Source organism: Mesoplodon mirus (genome assembly GCF_964341445.2).
Source record: "Mesoplodon mirus genome assembly, chromosome: 13".
NCBI classification, from domain to species: Eukaryota; Metazoa; Chordata; class Mammalia; order Artiodactyla; family Ziphiidae; genus Mesoplodon; species Mesoplodon mirus.
In genome coordinates this window covers 81265626-81289994 of record NC_138989.1, presented here as the reverse complement: position 1 = coordinate 81289994, position 24369 = coordinate 81265626, and the positions used below count along the sequence as shown (strand labels likewise).

General features: G+C 33.7%; 1 protein-coding gene across 1 annotated transcript in view; it reads right to left on the bottom strand.

Moving 5' to 3' along the window:
- CCDC102B (coiled-coil domain containing 102B) overlaps positions 1-24369 on the bottom strand; it is a gene marked incomplete at its 5' end in the record, with an annotated part of 210101 nt that overhangs the window by 154754 nt on the left and 30978 nt on the right. Inside the window, 3 exon segments of the mRNA XM_082641452.1 lie at positions 1056-1164; positions 9821-10038; positions 11600-12221. Of these exon segments, the coding sequence (XP_082497578.1) occupies positions 1056-1164; positions 9821-10038; positions 11600-12221 (949 nt within the window).

Genomic DNA, 24369 nt, shown 5'->3' with positions numbered 1-24369 from the left:
CTCCCTCTTTTCAGATCTCAGTGGTCCTCAGGGTTGACATAGTCGACTAGTTCTGAACCTCTGCATGATGATTACTATGCTCTATGAACATCAGGATGCCTGCATGTGACCCATAAATAAGGCAAGTGCTGGCGACTAAGGTTCTTGAATATTCCCTCACGGGATTTCTGCAAACTTGAGTCAATGACTCTACACTTTATCACTTGCTGGAAACAAAGCTGAAACAACATTCATATGGAATTTCATAAACAAAGAGGAATACTGCTTCCCACTTTTTAAACAACTGATGGAGGAGTGCTTTAGATTAAGGCATGATTACATAACAGATTTCAATAGGCAGCTTCTTTTGATAGCTGTCAACACATGTACAGTTTGTATGTGTGTATATATATATGTATGTATTAGCACACAGATGAACTAAATGCTAACTCATTGGAGAGCATTTAGCTTGTCATTATTTTTGCTCAGTATTTTTCTTTGATTTGCTTTGCTCATTATTCTATCCCACATACTTACCTAGCATAGTGCTTTAGTACACAAAATACACGTAATTAATATTCTTTAAATAATGAATATTAATAAATCATGGAAAGTGTTCATGACAGCATTTTATTGATGAAAATGCAAAGGAGATGTATAAAAGCTAATGGCTGATTCTGAGTAACTATAATGCCAATGTGAAAAGAACCTAAATACACTTAAGATAAATTAATATTTTCAGAATGCTTTATAAAAGAGCAAGATAAAGTTGTTTATTATAGATGCTATGATATGATGGCATCTTAGGCTGTCCGTCCCTCACATGTGCCTGGAATAGATAGTTAATTGTGTCATGTGGTTGATCATTAAAAATATGTGTTATTTAGAACAAGATTTCTTATGGTTTGAGTTTGACTGAGTCCACTATTAATACGTGAGTTCAAATATTCCTTTTATAGAAGGAATTCAATCTTTTAACCTCCTTTCCTCTTGTCTACTCAGTCTTCTGCCCACCAGGTTACACATTGGAACAGAGAAAACAGTCATTGCTTCCTTTCCATCATACGTCTCCCTACCTCTTTCAGACTTTTTGCCTTTGATTCTTTCAGTTCTTCATACTTCCATTTCCACACAGACAAAGCTGACTCCAGCCGTTCTATTTCTTTTTCCAAAGATAAGCGCATTCTAAATAGAGAATTAAAAGCAAAATAGACTTACAATTTTAAAATAATTTTAGGAATGCATTCAATTTTAGATTTTCTATTTTCCTATTTTTTTATATTTGTATATATCATTGTCATGACAGAAAACTTTTTTCAGCTTATTAAAGATTAAAAATATTGAATAAAAGTTGGTTTACAGTAGTTTAAACACATTTAATTCGGCTTTGCCAGTATTAAAATAATTGACTTTCTGCCTGCTGTCTCCTGCATTATTTATTCATTTCTTTCAATGCTTCTTATTCATATTGTTTCCTTACATGGGAGGATATATATATGTTTCTAATTTTAACATGGTTTTTATCCAACTTCATATCGTGACTGTATATGAATGAAGAATTCTTTGATACGACAGAGAATACCAAAGAGCCCACATAACCATTTAAGAAATCAGTCATTTATTGGAGATATAAAAATGCTTTTTAAATATCTGCAATTCTGTTTTAATAAAGCAGTTTCACTGGGATCTTTATTTAAATTATTTAAAATAATTGAAATTAATTTCTCTATTTGTAGAATAAGTGACAGAACTTGGATGAAAATCTTTAATCCTTTAATATCTCATCACTGATTTTTTTCCCATGCCCACACATCTATTAGAGTGAGTCACTGAAAATAATTGTTTATTTCTGGTGATAATTAGCATATATCGACCTTTGCAAATGGTCAGTCCTCATCTGTGTGGTAGATTATTGTTAAAAATACTCATTCTCGGGCTTCCCTGGTGGCGCAGTGGTTGGGAGTCCGCCTGCCGATGCAGGGGACACGGGTTCGTGCCCTGGTCTGGGAAGATCCCACATGCCGCAGAGCAGCTGGGCCCGTGAGCCGTGGCCGCGGAGCCTGCGCGTCCGGAGCCTGTGCTCCGCAATGGGAGAGGCCACAACGGTGAGAGGACAGAGTTGCTTTCCCCATCCCTAGATTCTAGGCTTTGACAATGAGATATTATCCGATGTGACAGATTACAGAAATTTGAAAAGAATTTGTGTGATTAGGCTTCTTTTATCCCTCAGCCGTCACTGTGAAAAGTTTCCCCCGGGAACTGCTGTCCCCAAATAAACATATGAAGCAGATCTGAGCTCAACCTTACCAAGGAGCCAAGCCCAGCTGGTCCAGTGGAGGTCAGCTGACCTTGCATCCACCCAGGCAAAATACTTTGTTGTCTTAAGCTACTGAATTATTATTATTACTTTATGCAGCAAAAGATAGCTGATACAGGAAATGATACTTAAAAGGGGATGCTGCAACAACAAAAATGAAAAATACGTAGACCTAATTTAGGGGTCATATGGTGGACAGGGGCTGGAAAGAAAACATAACAAGCTAGAAAAATAGTGATACATGTTATTTAGTGGTGAAACACAAGATGAAATTGTCACTTGCTGTGCCTTGGAAATAGAAAATGTGCCTAACATTACCAATGGGATGCTGTTGGGCACGATGTGGCCAAAGACTTAAAAAGTGTTTGTGTAACTGGGCTTCCTCACTTATATGTTGGCCATTACTATGAGAAATACATACCTGTGCAGGCCCACTGCTCTCAGGGGAAGATAAGAGCCATGAATCACAGCTGAGTTTTCCCTGCAGAGCCCTGTCCAGATTAACCAACCTCCAGTGGCTCACAGACTCCAACTAAATAAATTCTGATTGTTACATGCCTCTAAGATTCTGTAGTTGTTAGTTACAGTCTTACTGTATTTATAATTAGCTAATGCACATACAGATCTATTTCAGTGATAATGCTGCTAGAAAGATCTTGGGACATATTCACAGAGCTAGAAGATGCATCCAGAATCAAAATTGAATGCCATTTCCATATTTATAAGAAATATGAATCTTCTAGGTAGCAATACTATGAAAATAATTCAAAATAGAATTAGGCCATAAATATATTAGTTTAATCCAGTCAATGCATAAGCATAGGGGGTTATATAATAATATTTGCATGAATCAAGCCATAAAATTGAAAGAGGATAATAAAAGCATTTGTTACAGCTTAACTTCACCTCAAAAGACTTAAGTTGCAAAAGACACCAGCACTATTTATAGGACTATAATTTGGAATCCCTTACTAACACATTACATATATTACAATGAACAAAGAAAAAGGCTCAATAAGTTCTTCAGAACACTCCTACAGATGTCCACAGGTCCAGATTAACAACCACAGCCAAAAATTCTGATAGATAAGTACATTTAGCCAGCTGATGACCCCCAGTTGCTTACCATGACACGATTTTTGCTCTTAGTGACTGTGTTTGAGATTTTAAGAATAGGATTAAATATAGAAATTGGGAACAAATTGCCAAATAGTAACATTTTGTGTTAAATATAGAACAAATACATAAAAGCCATTGTATATTAAAATATGTTATGTATTTGGCATTCAGGTTTTAAAGTTTTGGATGATAAGGTATTTTTTGAATATTTAAAAGAAATTGAGTATTGACTTTGACTTTGTAAATTTAAGTTGAAAAATAAAATAAAATTGTATTGTTTGTGACTTCATTGAAATACTTAAGAATCACCATATTTATAATTTTAATTTATTAGAATTACATGGGTGGGAGGGAGGGAGACACAAGAGGGAAGGGATATGGGAACAGATATATATGTATAACTGATTCACTTTGTTATAAAGAAGAAACTAATAAAAAAATGAAATTATATAAAAAAAAGAATTACATGAGTAGAACATGACAATGTTTTCATCAGTGAAAGGAATATCTTAAATTAATAAAATAATTTTATTAAAGGATATTGATCAAATACATTTGTGTAATGAAGCATATATTGAGAAAATTTTCTCAAAATTAATTTTGAGAATTATTTATAAATAGATTGATAGAAAAATTATACTTGAAAATTTGAGAAAAGTCTACATTTTTAAATTTACAAATTCAAAGTTATACATGTTGAGAAATCAGCGTCAGCTTTTAACATTACACTCTAATAAATCAAATGATGTTACCAAAAAAGCTCATATTAACATAAAAATGATTTATAATTACTGTAGAATAAATGTTGATCCTTGAAACTGTCATCAGAATTACTGTGGCAACTATGCCCTCAGGGGTTTTATAAGAAGTTCAAGAAGAACACTACAAATTACATTAAACTTTTAGCTACATATAAGTATAGATATAGTCTAAAGATATAATTATATGTAAATTATATCTAGACTAAGGATTCAAGGCCAGTTCATGAAATGAAAATAATTTTGAAAACCATTAAAATGAATAGTTAACCATTTGTATTCTTTATTTAAGGCAGATTAGTCACATTTAAAATATAGCATTATTTCTCTAAGTATGCATCTTAAATAAAATAACTGATATTTATTAGTTTAGTGAAAGAAAATTATGTATTTCATTCTGTAAAATGGTACAATTTAGAGAAGTAAGAGAACAGGCAATTCATAAACATTTATTTAATAGCAATGTGATGCTTGGGTGTTTTTCAGCATAGCTTTATAAAAAAAAATTGTGACTATTTGTTTCAAGCATTAGGACATAAGAACTGTGCACACTTAAATTTATGCAGCAGAGGGCACTCTTTAAATCCTTAATTTTCTGGCCTAATCAATTTATTCTACATTTTAGAGAGATTTTCAAAATTGATTAATTATACTTACATTTATAATTGAAATTTAAACTATCATCATATTGTTTGAACTACAAGAAGGCAAAAAAACCCCTAATTTACTCTAAAGGATATTGCATATTTTATGCACAGATTCTTTAAAAAAATTACTAAGGCAAAGCTCAGAAAAAATATAGTATTTTAATATGATGATATAAACTTTTAAAAATCAGATTGTTAAAATGTATAATATTTGCAGGATCCAAAAAATAGTGTATGAACCAAAATTATTTTTATGAAAAGATATGATTATATTTCAATGCAATCTTTTGATACTTTGTTAATCATCCTATAATGATCCCATAATAAATGGGCATAAATTTTAAACATCTAGACAGGAAGATTAATCAAAATTTTTTCAGAGATAAAAATTCCTAAACATTACTATCTGGTAATAAATATTAATCATTTTTGAACTGTGTGAAATTTCATTGTAAAATATCTAGTCAGTATTTTCTTAGAGGTCTATTAATGTCAAAATTTTTTGCCAGACAAAAATAATTAATTTGTAATAACATCTAGATATCCATTTTTTCATTAGTCTAAAATTTAGAGTTAGTATTAAATGATGAATAACAAAATCTTTTACAAGTATATTTTTAATAAGCAACCTATTTATGATTTCATGATTTCACTATTTATAACTACATATTTCAGCAGTAACATCTTTCAATATCTTTCATTTTCATCACTTTTCAGCATTTTCAGCAAATAGCCAAAGCCATATATAGTCAATTTAATTAGAAAAGAGATGACTTTAAAGAATACTGTTAAGCTCAGAGACACCCAGGAGGACCAGAGACCAAGGCTTGGACAAGGCTATGAAGCCAGGAATAAGACCCGTCTCATATCACAGAACCAGCCCAATGAAGACCCCACTGCCTGTTGCCTGTACACTCTCCTGATATCAATTATGTGTCCAACAAACAAATATACTCAAAATAGCTAATTTAAATAGAAGACATTAATAGCACAAAGAATCTCTGGGAGAGTCAGTGAAGCAAAATGGGAGCCTGCAGTCAGATACCAAAGATAAAGCCATAGAAATCTTCCCACCAGCACTTTCTTGGGGCCACCATTTAGGTACAGACATAACAGCATGACTTCAGCATCCCCTCAACTCGAGTCATGGGATGATGTCACCAGAGACTTGAGGCTGCTGCTGCCTCTGAAAACAAGATGTAGGTACTGGCACTGCCTTATCCCCTCACCAGGATGGATGCTGGTGCTCTCATCTCCTTGGAGGATTAATTTATGCTAAAACAACTAGGTGGCTACATTTGAATAGCTGTTCCTATGTCAACCATCTGCACCCTAACTGCAAAGGAGACTGAGGTAGAGAATTACTAGTGCTTTTATTGTCTACACAGAGAGATAGACTCTCTCATTAGGTACAGGACTGCCCAAACACAAACATACTTTAGAGTAAAAAAGAAATCGTAAAAATACACAAAAATTAACTTGAAATGGATTAAAGACCTTAATTTAAGACCTGAAATGTAAAACACCTGGAAGAAAACATAAGGGGAAAGCTCCTGAATATTAGTATTGGCAAAGATTATTTTGATTCTGCATCAAAAGCACAGATACCAAAAAAGCAAAAATAAATAAGTGGGACTGTAGCAAACTAAAAAGCTTCTGCACAGCAAAAGAAACAATTAGCAAAATGAAAAGATAACTTATGGAATGGAGGAATTATTTGCACACCACACTGGGGTTAATATCCAAAATATATAAAAGGAACTCATACAACTCAGTAGCAAAAAAAAAAAAAAAAAAAAAGATGAATGTACAGCATGATGACTATAGTGAACAACATGGTACTGTATACTTGAAATTTGCTAAGAGAGTAGATCATAAGTGTTCTTACCACACACAAAAATAATAACTATATGAAGTGATGGGTGTGTTAATTAGCTTGATTATGGTAATCATTTCCAAGTATGTATATGCATCAAAAACATCATGTTGTATACCTTAAATATATACAAATTTTATTTGTCAGTTATAAGCTTACTGTATATCCCATTAGTAACAGTGAATAAATAAGTAAAGTAGATCTGACTTTCTATTCTTTAACAATATTACATTAAATAATATTAACCAGACTTGCATGCAATTTTTTCATTGTCTTGAGGAATATTCACAACCATATATATAGATTTCTTTCTCATACTAATCATTGGAGCATTTTCAGTTGGCTGTACTATCTCACCAAGATTTTAAATCTCATTTTATTGAGAAAAAAACTTAACATTTAATGAAGCAAAGAAAAATAATTGAAGCATACTGTTCTTCTTATATAGAAAACAAATTAAGAAATAAAACTGAAAGGGAGATTAAAGCTCACATTGACAGAAAGCTAACATTTTGTAAGGGATGCAGGTGCCATCTGCAGTTTAACTTTAGAACTAACTCTAAAGGCTAAAGCAGCACATCAAAATATTTTGCCTCATCATCTCTCTTACTTAAGACGTAATATTGCCAAAGTTCCTCTTCCTAAATGTTTAGGTACACCTAGCTCTGTACGAGGATCAGTTTTCCCACCCTCATCTCAAATTTTCTACCTGGGAAGGTCATTTTTTTTAAGAGATCAGAAATATACAAATTCTCAGTACATGAACAGCTTCCAGATACTGGGTAATTATTCATCAGACTGAACAGTATGAATAATACAAATAATAGATAAACTTTAGTGTTTTAGATGAGGGGGTTCTAGTCAGTCAATGGTGGAAATGATTCCCTGAGTTCTCTAGGTTGATTCCTGTGCTCTAGTCAAGAGAAGTTTCCCACTAGCTGGGAACATAGAAAAAATTACATTCACGTCTCAACTCCAGCCACCCACTCACTGAGATTCCAGGAGGAAGAATTTAAAAGATTAGACAGATTTGTAGTAAAAGTATATAGTGTATCCTTGGGAAACATTCTCTTGTGATAGAAAAAAAGGCTTTGCCATGGCCTCACATGGATTGCGGGCTAATGTTAATTCATGGACATATCATACCCATAGGACTGCTTCTTAAAGAGGAGAGTGAGAAAGCAAAATGGAATCAAAGGCCCCGTTTCTCCCTTATTCTTCAGCCTGTCTTTTGTTTATATGCTGAATTTGCTGAGAACTGGGGGATTTACTTAATACTATGGGGATTGTTCATTTATTCCAAGGAAATCAGATATATATGTACATGTACATGTGTACAAGTGAGAGTGTAAAGACACACATGTATATCATTAAAACTGGTACATTTGGGGGTTTACATGCAGGAAACAGCATTTTCACATTGCTCCTATTATATTATGTAGGTGAAGTAGCATTGTGAGTGGGTTGGAGAGAAGTCTATAACCACTAAAATGTTAAATCCTTCAAGAAATGAAGCCCAGAGGTTAGAACTTGACTGAGACCTGTAGTTCCAGAGTAAATTAATGGTTAATATGGATGCAGGCGTTCAATTTTATTCTCTTTTCTACTAATGTTGATTGCCTCTGTTAGGAATTTACACTTGATGGTAGAATAATAAATATTTATTCTCTACACAGATACTTGTATTATCACAATCTGTTCATGTGGTGAGGTATAGGCAAAGAATCTGAAAAAGGGAATTAGTGGTAGGAATAAATTTCAGAGGGACTTGTGACAGACAGAAAAGGATTGGCAGATAAAGAGCTTATAGTACCGGTACAAGGTTTGTGTGCATACTTATCACTGTTTCAATCCATGTAAACCAGGGAAATTAAAACCATTATGTATGATTATTTTCATACTTAGTGATAATATACATCACTCCCAGTTTTTTTTTTATTCTGCCCATTCAGAGTCTTATAACTAAACAGATGGAAAAATAATTATTTTCAGATTTGGGGAACACATTTTAAAGTACATCCAATATTCCACTTATTAGTTTCTAGGGTGATCGTGAGGGAACAACAACAAAAAAAATCCATATTGAGTAATTCATATTAGTGGCCACTTTCCCAGACATTGTGTTTGATCCTCATAAGAATCCAGTGAAGAGGGCAGAAGTGATGCTATGTGACTTTTAAAGCCAGGTCATTAAAATACCATTTATTTCTCTCTGTGCTTGACAGATGTTCACTTTCAACCAAGCCATTATGCCATGAGTTAGCCAAGTGGCCACACAGATAGGCTATATACAGATGTTCCAACTGAGATCCCAGATGAGAAAAAGGATCAGCTGCCAGATATGGGAGTAAGTGAGACTTCAGAAAATTCTACACAGCTCCCCCAGACCTAAAGTCACCCTCGGCCTTTGAGCCATCCCAGCTGAGGTCACATGTAGCAAGAGATGAGCTGTCCATATAAATCCATGCTCAAGATCCATGAACAGAATACATGGTGATTGTTGTCTCAATAATAATCATTTGCGAAGTTGTTATAAAACAATAGATCATTGGAACACAGGTATCACTATCCATATTTTTACCAAGCTGACAATAGCACACCCTTTACTAACCCAATATCATATAGCTAGAGTATGTCAGAACCAAGATGAATGTCCAGGTGATTTAATCAAAGTCTAGTGCTCCTTCCTCTATACTATAAATGGTCAATGAATAAAGCATCTTTTTCTGCAATCAGTACCTCACAAATTTGTGATTTTCCCTTATGAATATTAACATATCTATTCATTTTTATTGACTCACTGAAATCTATGAATGCTGTAAAAGTTAGATAATACACAGGTTATTTTAATCATAATCATTAATAGTTCAAATATAATAAAGGTGAATCTACCAGAGAAGATGAGAACAAGGTTATGAAAAAAAATGATAAAAACGAACCTGTTATAACTTACTTTTCAAAATTCAAAAAATGAATGTAAAATTCAAACTCATTTTTCAAATATTAGTACTTAATGACTAGTCATAGGTAAAATACATTAGCAGATGGCTAGTTTAAGAGACTTAACAATTTTAAGAAGTTTGAAAAACAGACTTGGTTAAGGAAGACAATAATTAGTACTTACTCTCTTTCTTTCCATAAGATTTTTTGGAACTCATCCAAATGCACCTGCAAAGCTGAAATTTCAGGAACTCCATTCTCCAGAGGCAGATTTATTGCCTGCAGTCTTAATCCAGGTCTCACTGTATGGTTTTCAGAACCACTGTTCTTGAATAAATCAGGACAATCTAGATTGAGTTTCACCTCTTCATTTAATTTTAATGGGTCAATAATCAAACCTTCCTGAAAGAAAAAAAAAATACAAAACAATTATTATTGTTGAATTTTAAAATCCAATGTAGAAAAATCATGAAGAAAACATTTTTGAAAGGAAATAAAATATTATGATTCAGCATCAAATTCATATTTTCATTCATTTATCATTTTCTAATAGTGTTATATGGACAAACTTTAACTTATATATTTTTAGGCTTTTTTTTCCTTTCAATGTTCTACCATATTCTAATAAAATAAGTTTCCCTGCAGTCTCTTAAAATTTTCCATTTACAGTGGAATATGTTATATCTAACATACACTCCATACATCATGAAAAGCTTAACATTTTAGATGGAATTATAGAAAAGCAAGATATTAATTGATTTTATGTTTTTAGAGATGGAATTAAATAGAAAGGGGTAATAATATAAAGGGTAAATAATACAAACTATTTAAAGAGATAACATGAATTCCTAAAGTTTCCCAAAGTATGTTCCATGAGTTGTTAATAATATTTACCAGATTAAAAAATATATATATGGGGGGTGGTTCATCAGTAGATAAGTGTGTGAACTGCTAGATTAAAGTTTACAAATTTTTGTTATGTTCAGAATTCTCAGAAATTTCAAGATTCCAAATATACCAAGAAATTCCAAAAGTGGGTAGTGTGAAGTATTCCCTAAAGGTATTTCCCTATGGTACCCATTTTACAGGAATTAATTGTGAGGCCAGAGTCCCAAACCTTGGGAAATGTTTTAAACTACTGCATGGATAATTTAATAGTGGCTTATTAGGGTAAATGGAGAGAAATCTCTCTAAATATCTTCTTTTAACATAAAAAAATGCTGGGGGTTTTCTTTGGCTAAAAATACTAGTAATATCAGTAATATGGACTGAATCGTGTCTCCCCTAAAACCCATATGTTGAACTCTGCACCCCCCAACCCCCAGTACCTCAGAATGTGACTGTATTTGGAGACAGGGTCTTTAAAAGGTAATTAAGTTCAAAATGAGGGTCATCAGGGTGGGCCTAGTGATGGTATCCTTATAAGAAGAGGAGATGCAAACTCATATATATAGGATGGGTAAACAACAAAGTCCTACTGTACAGCACAGGGAACTATATGCAATGTCCTGTAATAGAAAATAATATGAAAAACAATATATTTATATGTATAACTGAATCACTTTGCCATACAGTAGAAATTAACACAACATTGTAAATCAACTATACCTCAATAAAATAAATTTTAAAAAAAGAAGAAGAAGAGGAAATTTGGACACAGACACACACAGAGGAAAGGTGATGTGAAGACACAGGGAGAAGACTGCCATCTATAAGCCAAGGAGGAAGGCCTCAGCAGAAACCAACCCTGCTGACACCTGGATCTCAGACTTCTAGCCTCCAGAACGGTGAGAAAATAAACTTCTGTCGCTAAAGCCACTCAGTCTGGGGTACTTAGTTCTGGCAGCCTAAACAAACAAATATAGTCACCACTGGTTTTTCTATTTTCTTTTCCCTTCCCATTACTATATACAGCGTTCAAATATGCACATAACCTCTAGATTCCTCTGGATTTTTTTCTGACCTTATTATTTATGTTCTCCTTGGTAGGATATTCTCTCTTTCCCAAGCACTCTCTGATGGACTCACACGTTTTGGAACCAATTTGAAAGGGGTCTCTCTGTGCATAAGACACTTCTATGAAACTAGGAAGCTTCCGGTCCTGGGTGACTCTAGCTTCCAAGGCCTCTTTTTGATGTGACAAACTCTGCTTCTTTTTCAAGGCACTCAATTCCTTCATGGTCATCTCTAGTTTTATTCTGAGTTGTCTTCCTTCCTCCCTGGCACTGTTCCTTTCAGCTCGAACTTTACTCCACTTTTCTCTCCAGTTGGCCGTGCAGTCTGACCACCATCGCATGGTCTTCTCCATCTGAGCGGCTCTGGCCTTGACCTCCTCCAGTTCCCGCAGGCGAAGTTCTTCACAAATGCCCCAGTCGTTGATGTTGCAGGAATGAGCATGGGAGTTGTGAGCGGCATGAGATTGCAGCGCATGAAGGGGCAAACAGGAGCTACGGGTGTCCCTGGGGGATGAGGCAGGTGCCCCCAGGTCACACGGTGGTTTAACTGATGACTGCTGCATCTGGAAGATTTGTGTTTCTTCAATTAACCGATGAATGGAATCTAAATTCATATTTATCTTTTCAGGCCTAAAAAAAGACAGAGAACATAATTGCATTTGAATTTTCTCTGCAATTATAAGAGCAAGACCGACATTTAAAACAGAAAGCGATAAAAACAATGCATCTTCTCAACATTGCATATTTTTCTTCCCACTGTAAAAATAGAGAGGAATTTATGCATTTGTAATTATCCTCAAAGAAATAGAAATCACTCACATTTAATTTTGCCAAACGAATACAAATAAATATATAAAGATGCAACTGGAGATAGCACAGGACGTGATTTTAACAAATCTAATTCTTTTCATGTAATATTTATTGTAACACATATTGTCCATTAACTGCTCAATGGTCCCCTTTTCCCCTGCTAACTAAAGCACAATTTGTTCAGGTGGAAGGCAGAAGCTGTTGATCTCTGGAAAGATAAGCCCCTATTCCAATCCCAGGGGCTAAATCTTGAGTGGTCTAAATCTTCCATGACAACCCCCATTTAATTCACAATTCACTGGTCTTAAAGCAGCATATGACCTGGTTCTGGCTGATGAGATGTGAGGGGAAGTCTGCTAGAAAAGTTTCCCATCTAGAAAAATGTGAAAACATCAAAATGAGAGAACATTTTTCCTCTGCTTTCTTCCTGCTTGAACAAAGACATGATTCTGGAAGAAGGTAAGTGTAACAGCCACCCTGTAAAGTTAAAAATGGTGCAACAGATGGATGAAAAGAGCTTGATGTAACAATGGAGCTGCAGCATGAAACAAAGAATCCATACCTCTGGTTTCCTTGCTATGTGAGAATGATTAGCTATATTTATCTAATCTATGATTGTTGAGTTTTCTGTTACTTGGAGTCAAAATGACATCTAACTGATACATGAATTAATTTCCTACTATGGTTAATATTATGATCAATTCAAAAAATAAAATATGAATAAGACATGGTCTTTTTCCTTAAAGATTTTATAGTCCAGTAGATGAAACAAGCACATAAAATTTAAAATACATAATATTCCTATAAAAATGCATTTATTTAATTAAATTTTTTTAGCATTGTTTTATGTGTCAAATCAATGTTAGCTTCCTAAGGTATGTACAAGGTACTGTAGGGAGAACTGCTAAAGAAGTGATGAGCTGTTTCCTAGAAATTAAGAGGCTTCACAGAAAACACTGAACAAAGTCTCAGTAATTTCAAAGCTTTAAAAAAGAATTAAAAACAGCTTTCCATATAAATAGCAAAGACAAATTAATTGGTAAATGCAAACCTTTGTTATCAGTATGTACATCCATTACTTTATTCAATATAGCAACATAACCACATTGAGGATTTAGCAAGTGGAACATTTTCTTTAAAATAAATGCTCAAATCATGCAGGTTAATCTAAAATTAATAAAGTTCTATGGTTGTATAAGATTACCCATTTTTATTATCAAAGAAGATTTTCTGGTGTAAATAAGCTTAGATAACATTTTGTATTCATGACTTTAACTACTCCCTTTTTTTCATTTCCTCTTATATAGTTACAGATCATAAACTGTCTTTTTATGAACCATCTATTTAATCAACTGAAGGGGTTTCATAATACCAATTAAGTTACAAAATAAACTTCTATTCACTGAAAACGAGACTATATAATATTAAATGCATACCACTTGCAGTTGTAGAAAAAAACACATTTTAATAAGTGTTCTGTAGAGATGCCAAACCAATTCACTCCTTGTTATAATACTTATTATAATAATATAGATTTGTGGTTGTAATTATTTTTGTTAGCATTAGTATATGCCCAATCATATTTGAATTAGTGCTGACTTGGAGCAACTGTTCTTTACATTTACTGTAACTCAGAGGGCAATGATGATATAACTGACCAAATTTCTTGGACCATTAGTAAACCAAGACCAATATTAAAAAAAAAAAAAGGAACTCTTAATTAAAAGCATACCAAGTATTATATGTATATACATATGTATATATTTTTATATTTATATATATATATTTCACTATTTAATGAAATATCTCTTTTGGTAGAAGTTCCAAAATGAAGACAGAAAATTTATTTCAGCATATTAAACTTAAATTTAACCTTGCCATTTTCCAAAATAAATCAGTGTCATAAAATTGTAATGTCTTTTAAAATGTCTAGCTTTTATTTCACTAGTGTTTTGAAGACTCTATAATTAGACTCTGGTACATTGAGATCTTGCCTACCAATTAACTATGTATTTTTTCACATCTGACTAAACAAAATTGAGTTGGGTTTAATTATTTAGTCCTTGAATTTCAATAGTATTTCCTGTTCTAAATTGTTTCTCAAGCAAGTGAATGGGGATATTTAATCCTCATGTGTATTTATTAAAGCATTCATTTTCTCTATACATATGTACCTAATCTTCACGTTTTGTTTCAGATGACTATGAAAGTATTTTTCAGTGGTTTTAGCACAAAGGCTTTGATATATAGGAAAATATTTTAATGCTATTGACTCTGGTTTCTTATATTAATTTTTGGATGGTTTTTACCACAAAAAAAAGGAGGGGGGGGCACAAGGAAATCCTTGGAGGTGATGGACATGTTTATTATCTTGAGCATGGTGATGGTTTCATGGGTGCACACATATGTCCAAGCTCATCAAATTGTATATATTAAATACATGCAGTATTTTATACCAATTACACCTCAATAAAGCTGTTTTTAAAAAGTTCATACAACCAGGCTACCACGATTACTGCAAGTATTTTTGAATGTAGTATATAGCCATATTAATAAAATTTGATGGGTCTACAATGTATAGACTATATTATTAAATGTATTATTTCTTGCCAAAGAGGAGCTTAATGTGTGAGACATTGGGCTCCAGAGTCTATTGGTCCAAGTTCTGACTCTGCCACTTTCTAGGTAGCTGAAAGTAGACAAACCACATAAATTGCCTTTGACTCATATCCTTATTTGTGAAGGAAAACAGAATCATCATGTACCTCACTGAGTTCTTGTGACCATTAAGTGGGAAAATGCCCTCAGGTTGGCTAGCCCAGACCGTCTCTTAGGCAAGGTGACAATTCTTCTCAGTGCTATACAAGTCACTAGTATGTCACTTTGGACTATTGTACTATTTAATTTTTTTCAGTATCTTTCCTCTCTTTTGAAAGAGAAATGCTGTGCTTAAAAAATAGGGATAGCAACAGATAAATGTGATTTCTAAAAAAGAAAGCTCTGAATTTCATGTAATAAGTGTACAATCTCAATTTTTATATCATATTAATATTATTCAGTACTATTATTATGTCCATCCCAGATATAAAGAAACTAGGGCTTAGGGTTCTAATGTAGCCAGCCCAAGTAAGACACTAAGAAGGAGTCAACCCACAGAAAACAAATTTATGGTTACCAAAGGGGAAAGGGAGGTGGAGGAGGGATAAATTAGGAGTATGGGATTAACAGGTACAAACTACTATACATAACACAGATAAGCAACAAAGATTTACTGTATAAAATATCTTATGATAACTTATAATGGAAAATAATCTGAAAAAATTATATATATAACTGAATACTTTTCTGTATACCTAAAACTAACTCAATATTATAAATCAACTATACTTTATTAAGAAAAAAATTTTTAAACTAAAAGAAAGGATAAAGAATAAAGAAGGGGTCAATCCAGTTTGGGAATTGAGGAAATTTGAACCCAGGGCCAATGCCTCTCCATATCAAAAATCTCCAGTTTCAAAATACCTATTTCCACTATAGTGAGATCACCTTTTAGATTATTTCATAAATACATTTGACAGAGTCTCATGCTGGATATTTTTACGTTCAGATATCTCCCATTAAATCAAACTACAAGTAGTCAACTGATCCTGACATTGCTTTTTGAGTCAATTCAATTTCCTCCTCATTGCTTAAAGGACCTGCAAGGTCTAGGCTTGTCCATTCCTCCATGCTTCTGTCACCCTGCTGTGTCTGTACCTTGTACAAACCTCACCTCAGTGATCTCCTCTGTGCAATCTGATTGCTATGCAGGTGCACTCTCCCCTCTCTCCAAACACCCAGCTCCTCCTGGCTTCCCATCCTTCAGATAGCAACTGCTGGAACCTATGCTTGACTCTCCTCCATCCCCTGGAGGCCCTACATCTGAGGCCCTCCCTCTGGCCTCCTCTGGATAGTGAACAAAATAGACATGGCTTCTGCCATCCTGGGACCTTGCTAACTACCAATAGCAATAAGTCAAGCTAACACAAATTTTAACTGCCTTTGAAAGAAATAAGCAATGTGTTGTGATTTAACACACACCTATATACTGAGAGAAGTCTCTCTGAAGTGATGTCTTAAGTGTTATCAGAAGAATGAGGTGGACCAGAAATAAAAGCATTTTTGGCATAAGTTAAAATAGGGCAGAACAAAATAGGGTCCAAAGGGATTTTTGTTTTATTGTTTATATGTATTACTTTCCATTAACCTATAGGAAATGAATTTTATATGAAACCCTTCTTAGTTCTTTTTTCTAAGACACACAGGACCTCTAATGCATAAGCAATAATGTTAATAAAAGCCATAGCAAGGAGAAAATAGATTAATACAGATATAAAACATAATGCTAAGAAATAGTTACTATAGATATGACACCATACACTGTGATAGAAAGAGAAAAAGAAGGATACGTTTTTAATATTCAGGAAAGTAAAACATCGTATTGTATTTTAAAATGTGGCCTGTCAAACATGCACAAGTGATTAGTATAAAAACATATGCATTTTGTATGGGTCAATGCAGAAAAATACAATATATTTTAGGAATGTTTTGCAAGAGAACACTAAATATTAAACGTGAAGACTGCCGCTGTGATAGTGAGGTAAGTGAAATCATTACAAAGAATGGCCATATGACATCACATCGATATAGGTCAAGCTTTGCCCACAGTATTTTAAAAATATTATATTTTAAAAATCCATACATGGTGGCAAATTATACAGACAGTTATAGTCTACATTTGCTGATGTGAATGTGAGATTCTGGAATCATGTAGAGGCAGGAAATACTTGCACAAAAAAGGCAACTAAATAATATAAAATTTGTGCAAGTTGCCATTTATTTAAAGCTTAGATACTTTATTTTCTAAAAGTAGTACAGTATAAAATAAGCACAAATGCAAATGTTTTGTCAATAAAACGTGTATATTTATGTTTTCCAAGAGTCATTATTGAATTTAAATTGCATTATCTGATCAGATAGAAATAATCTTTATTTTAAAGAACTGGAATTCATGTGATAAACCCTGCCTTTTTTTAGTCGACTCTTCATTGCTTCCTATCTTTTTAACTTCTTACTATTACCTAGAATTATTGAAGCCATGTATCACTGTTTTAAATTAATGTGATGTATTTTCTTTAGTCTAGGTTTCCAGGAAAAATTATTTGAGAAAAATAGTGTTCCTTAGATAATGCTTAATAATAAAAAATTAACCTCATTTCTTATAAAGTAAACTATTTCAGATTAATCTCTCCACATAGCATCTTGATGTTATTGCTACATTTCCAGACAATAGCAATGATTTCTATGCTTTTAGAGGCTAAGAAACGAATTGCTACATTAAAATAATAACCTTTTAGGTCATAGGTAAAAGTGATCAGTCTTACTTCTTCAAGAATATGAACGAAGGAAAAAAGAAAGATCCAAAATCCAAAATCCAAAATCCATGTTATAAAGTACCAATGTATCATTTGTAATGAGTCTTGGAAAAATAAAATTTCTGTTTTTTGGCAGGCTGATCACCTTGAAGCTTTTATAGTGCTTTGCCTGCCAAGCACAAACTTAGATTCAGATAATTTAGAATTTCTTGGAGGATATAACATAATTTAACTATTCTTGTGTGGTACTTGGGGTGTCAATCAGGTTCAAGAAGGTTCTGTTTTAAAATATTCCTGTAATGTTTCACCAGTGAACAAATCTTAAGACAGAAAGATATTTCATCTAAGATGTGCATTTACAGCTTAAGTATATTTCTTCTAACAGTACATATAAATCTGTGCTACTTAACTACCTATTTGTATGGGAGCCTGACACTTGTTGAATTCCTTAGCATTTTTTAATATTTATATTAATTTCACGGTTTCAGTGAAGAAAACCACAAACTGTCCCAATTTTCTCATGCAATCTAATCCAACTTAATCGTGCCAAATAAATAAGCCAAAATATCCATTGAGACCTTAAGCCAAAAGTTGACATTAGTATTAGCTGTGGTAGAACTATAAAGCCCAGTCGAATCTTATTTTCATGTAAGAATAATCTTGCTACAATTTCCAGGTGGCTAACAGTCAGGGTGCACATTTTATTAGAAAGAACAGCAAAAACATTGTCATGTCAAAGATCCTACCACTTTCCAAAGCTGGGCAGGTGGCCCTGAAGCTGGAATTTACGTTGCTGTGTTTACACCATTTTGTGTAATTTCACAAAGATTAAATAATGTAGAGGACAATAAAACTGTGTCCATAAATATTAGAAAATTAAAATCCAGAAGAGCACACAGCCAACAACTCCAAATTATCATTATTAAGTCATAATGTGAGACGAATGACCCTATGAAATAACTCCTATCACAATTTCACGACAAACCACGTGGTGCTGAGAGGACCTATGCTTTCCATTCTTTTTTCTGTTTGTTCTTTATTGAAAAGGTATTCATTTGTTAACATTATAAATTTTCTTTAATATTGAATTCATCAACATTTTCCAATATTTATGTCCATTTTAGGATTGCAGTGAACAAAACCACAAACCATCCCAATCTTTCTATGCATTTCCTAAGCAAAATTCCTAAGCCATTCACCCCATTCACACGTGCTCTTAAAGAATGTGTGCAGCTAAGTCAGAAATTCTTCATGGATCTGGTTACACTTTGTCCTGAACGAGAGAAAGTTCTTTTCATGTCAGTATGTTTCAGTAATGTTTTCTCACACCCGTTTGATGGAATGTGTGTGTAGCTGCCAAACTATTCTACGTCAGCTGACTGGCAAGTTTTCACAGGCTTAATAATGAAGTTGGGAGAATATAACCCAAATGACTGTCATAGTTATTTTTGAAATGCAGTTATAAAAGATTTTAATAAAAATATTTATTCTTAAAATCTGTTCAATTTTCCTGACAGTACATTCTTTACATTAATAATACAAATTGACTGAAATGTATTCCACATCAAAAAGCTAAGAGAAAAAAATTGATATCAGAAGCAGAAATGTTCTAATGTATTTAGATATTTGTGAGCAATACCTATGAATAATATTACCAAATACTTTGTTTCATTCACACTACTTCTTACTAAAGCAAAGTAATATTCAGATAAAGGCATGTATGATATTGTTTGTGAAGCTTTACTTCTTATGCATGACCTGGAATTTAATTATCAGTGTAAAGAGCTTAAAATTGGTGGCAGAGATAAAAATTCACCCTTTTGAATGATCAGATCAAAGAAAAAGTCTTTAAAAAGCCCAGCTACCCCGAATCACAAGACTATTGGTTCATCATATGCTATAGAGAGCATACAGAAAAGATGGGGCAAGACAGGTTTTATTCCAGACAAGAGAAAGACCAGATTTAAGGAATCCACACCCCCCAGAGTTCAAGAGGTAACTTGGCAGCCCTTGGGTTTGCAGCTACTCTTTGTAAGAGTTAATGAGGGCCTCATACCCAAAATATTTGCCACAGTAATTTTCAAAAGTTTCAAAATTACTACCCCCCAACAAGAAGTTGTGTAAGACTGTCATCTTTGCCTTGATGGTCAAGTAAAGCAACATTTTAAATACAGAAGTTAGTATTTATTTATTCAGTAATAATCATTAGACAGTGCCATGATAAAACACATTTAAGTTGAGCTCAGGGGCAGTAGATGATTCTGCAAATAATCAACACAGTAAAGGTGCTATATTAGTTTCCTATTTCCCCTGTGGCAAATTATCGCAAACTTAATGGCTTAAAACAAAACAGAATTATTATGTTACATTTCTGAAGTTCAGAAACCCCAAATAAATCTCTCTGGACTAAAATCAAGGTGTTGGTAGGGCTGGTTTCTTCTAGAGGATCTGAAGGGAGAATCCATATCTAAAGGCAACTGCATCCCTTGACTTGTGGTCCCTTCCTCACATCACCCCAATCCTTTGTTCCCATCATCACATCTATTACTAACACTGGTCCTCTCTCCCTTTATAAGGACCCTTGTGATTATATTGGCCCTGCTTGGATAATCCACAATAATCTCCCCATCTCAAAATGCTTAAGTTAATCACACCTGCAAAGTCTCTTTTACCATACTGTATAAGGTAACTTACTGTAGGTTTTCTGGAGATTAGGGGTTAGGATGTGGGCACCTGGGATGGGGGGGGGCATTAGTCAGCCAACAACAGGTGACATAGTGAAAAGAGATTGAACTTTGAAACTACAAAGATATGAGTTCAAATTCTTGCTTTGTCATTTACCACCTTGTGACCTTAGCAACTTAATTAACCTTTGTGATAAAGCTTCTTCATCTATCAAATGGGGATATTAATAGTTGTGTAATAAGTTTTTTCAAGAGTGTCACATGAATTTTCCCTCGATACTGGATCATTCTCTTTAGCACACCAATTGCATCATTACCACCTTCCTCACCAAGTAAATGTCCCATTTCCCTGCACACATAACAAAAGAGACAATGTAACTAATGTGTTATTTCCTCTGCTTTCATTCCCTCACATCCCATTTTCTCATCAACCCATTTCAACTGGAAATCTGGAACTCCATTCCACAGAAATTCCACTTGTCAAGGTCACAAATGACCTCAATATTGCCAAATCGGATATTCATCTTTTTCCCTTGCCTAACTTGACTTCAGTAATATTCAAAACCGCTGAAAATTCCTTGCTTTTTAAACACATGTATTTTGTTTTCCTTATCACCACACCCTTCTGATTATTCCATCACCTCCTCCTTCTTGGTCTCCTTTGTTTCTCCCTACTGTGCCTCCCTAAATATTAGCGAGTCCAAAGCTTGATGACACTAATGAGAATGTCTTTGCCATTGACTGCCAAATTCATATCTCCAGTCCCTCAATTGCTCCTGAGTTCTAGATTAATGTAGTATTTTCTCTATATCTCCACTTGGGTGTCTAATAGGAATCTCTACCTCGACCTTAACATTGACCAAATTGAAATCTTGATCCTCAGCCCTCTGCAAATTTGTTTTTTCCCATTGTTAACATCACAGTAAATGGCAACACCATCCATCCAACAGCTCAAGTCAAAAACCTAGTTTCTCTCTGACCCACATTTAGTCAGCAAGTTCTATTGTCTCATTTCTTCAAGTTACTTCCTAGATCCATGTACTTCCATCCACCTTCGTTGTGTCTGTCTTGTGGAAACAATCACCACCCGTCTCAACATTACTGCTACTGAAACGTCTATTAACACTTCTCTCTATCTATTTGGTATGCATCAGCCAAAGAATCCTTTAAAAAATTAAATAAAAATATATAACTCTCTAATTAAAACTTAACAATGCTTCCCTATAACAATTAGAATAAAATGAAAACTTTCAACCACAGTCTCAGTTTCAAATGATCTAGCACCAGCCTCCCTCCAGACCTCAATTCCTACCACGCCAGCCCTTCTCTACCTTCCCTTCTTGCTCTGGTCAAGCTGACTTTCTTCCTGTTCTCTGAAGAGGTCGTGATCATTCCTGCCTTGGGATCTGTGAGTGGAATGCTCTTCCCTCAATCTTTGGATTTCAAAATGTTCTGTTCTGAGTATTTAAAATTTAAAAGGCAATGAAGGTTCAAACTAAGAGGGTAAAATGCTAACAGTAGAATTTCAAGCATCAACCTCCAGATGTATAATAAAATGTGTATAATAAAACAATTTTTAAAACACTTTTAATGTACATTTTACATGATGCTTATGGAAGTTCTGTTTGGTAGGTATGGGTACCTGGACCAAAGTCAAGAAACCTGATAAGTAGCAGAGACAGGACTTAATTCAGATCTTTCATCTCAAAGTTTAGCGCTATTGTCACTATACCGAATTGTTTCTTTCACAAATGTTCAGGATAAATATCAGCATCCTGACCCAAACACCACAGCAAAGTTTGTTGTCTCATTGCCTCTTAATTTAAGGAAAGTGAGGGCTTGGGGGAAGAATTTCATTTCAACCCATCAAAGCATCCAGAAGGCTACAGAATTTATCAGCCAATACTACCTTCTTGTGTTTCTTATAACAGAAAGATCTAAATGCTAGGAAGACTGGGTGAAGAAGAAGGTTGTGGCACGAACACTTCATGCCCTGTTCTCACAACCTTAGTCTCAGAACAAGATTTGCTTTTGGAGCCCAGCTTTCCCGCATCAAAGTAGCATTAAATTGTCTGTTCAAAAGAAGAAAATTAAGGAATTTAGGTCTCAGTACCCTGAAGGTGCTTTCCCACCCATTTTCCCACCTCAAAAAATGTATACTACATACATGAGTGTGTATGTATATACATGTGTACATGTGTATATACAAAATGTACATATACATATCTATACAAATAGAAAATACACATTTTAACTGGGTTGTGTATGATTTTAATAGTATTATTTAGCAGATTGAACTACACTTTTGTGTGTATTTAGGAATGTCAACAGCACTTGGTGAAAATAATTCCTTCATGGCAAAATACTCTTCTGTTTTTGCTACAATTACACAGCAGCAAAGACTTAAGGGAAAATTATAGTTACTTTCAATGTATTTTGGATATAAATTTCTGTTTCATTATTGTTTCCAAGGTTCATGTAACATACTTATAAAGTCTTTTTCGGATTCAAAAAATATAAATCATCTGCATAGACTATCACATTCTCAGTAAATGTTTATTTCATTGTAGACCATGAATTAATAATCACTAACATACACTAAGATTATATTTTTACATCCAAATCATACATGCTTACTAAGCATGGCTTATGCTATTATAGAAAAGAGCAGGGCCTATTTTAATAGACTTTTAAAAATTATTTGATAGGTCTGGTCAAGTAGAGGCAGATGTGCAGTTGAAATAATTCACTGAACATTCATTTCTGTTAAATAGTAAGTGGTAAGATAAAAAAATATTTTTAAGAATTACTAAGAAAACTCACAAATTTCCAAAATCAAGTACATCTTAAGAATAAAATAATTTATTGACTCTGAGTTAACATTAACCAGAATTATTTTCAATGCCCTTCAATGCCACTGATTAATCTTCTACTCTGTATTTATGGCATTTAGACTCAAAATGAGAAAGCTTCTTGGCATTGTACAGAATCTACACATTATTGTTGTATGCTGAAATCCAAACTGAAATTTTTGGTTTGTGACGTAGTCTAATCTTGCCAAAAGATCCCTGAAAGAAGTAGTTCAAGAGAGTTCTCAGACATCAAATATAAAAAAGAAAAGAAAAAAAGCAGCCTAACATGTTAAATTATAAACATATGGATGGAATTTCCTTTAAACTACTCTTGAGTCTAAACCTTAAGGGTAAAGAATTAAAAAAAAAAACATATTTGAGGTTTCCATTACACAAAACATTTGAAAAGTTAGGGAATTCAACTACTCCAAAGACAGAAGAGATTTCTACTCTAATATTGAATAAACTGAACCTTCTCTCCTACTATTTTGAAATATCTGTACTCTACAATTAAAATGTCAATCCTTATTATGTAACCTTGTAATAAATATTGATGAATACATATATTAGTTGAGAGGGGTTTTTTTATTATTTGTTTTTATATTCTGGAGCCAGAAATACTAAGAGATGAAGAGAAAATGCAAAATAAGAAAGGCACATACTTTGTTTATAATTGAATTTTTATTGAGATAACTGTAAATTCACATGCAGTTGTAGGAATAATACCAAGAAATCCATGAACTTGTTAGCCAGTTTCTCCCAGTGATGACATCTTCCAAAACTATGTACAATGTCCCAGTCAGGATATTGAGATCAATACAGTTCACTGAACTTATTCAGATTTTCTGTTTAACTTGTATCCATTTGGTTTGTCTATGTATTTTTTCTATACAATTTTATCATATGTATGGGTTTGTGTATCCACCACTCCAGTCAAGACAGAACCCACAGTCTTCATGTTCCCTCACCCTGTCACTAATCCTTGGAAACCACTAAATTATCTTCATTTCAAAAATTT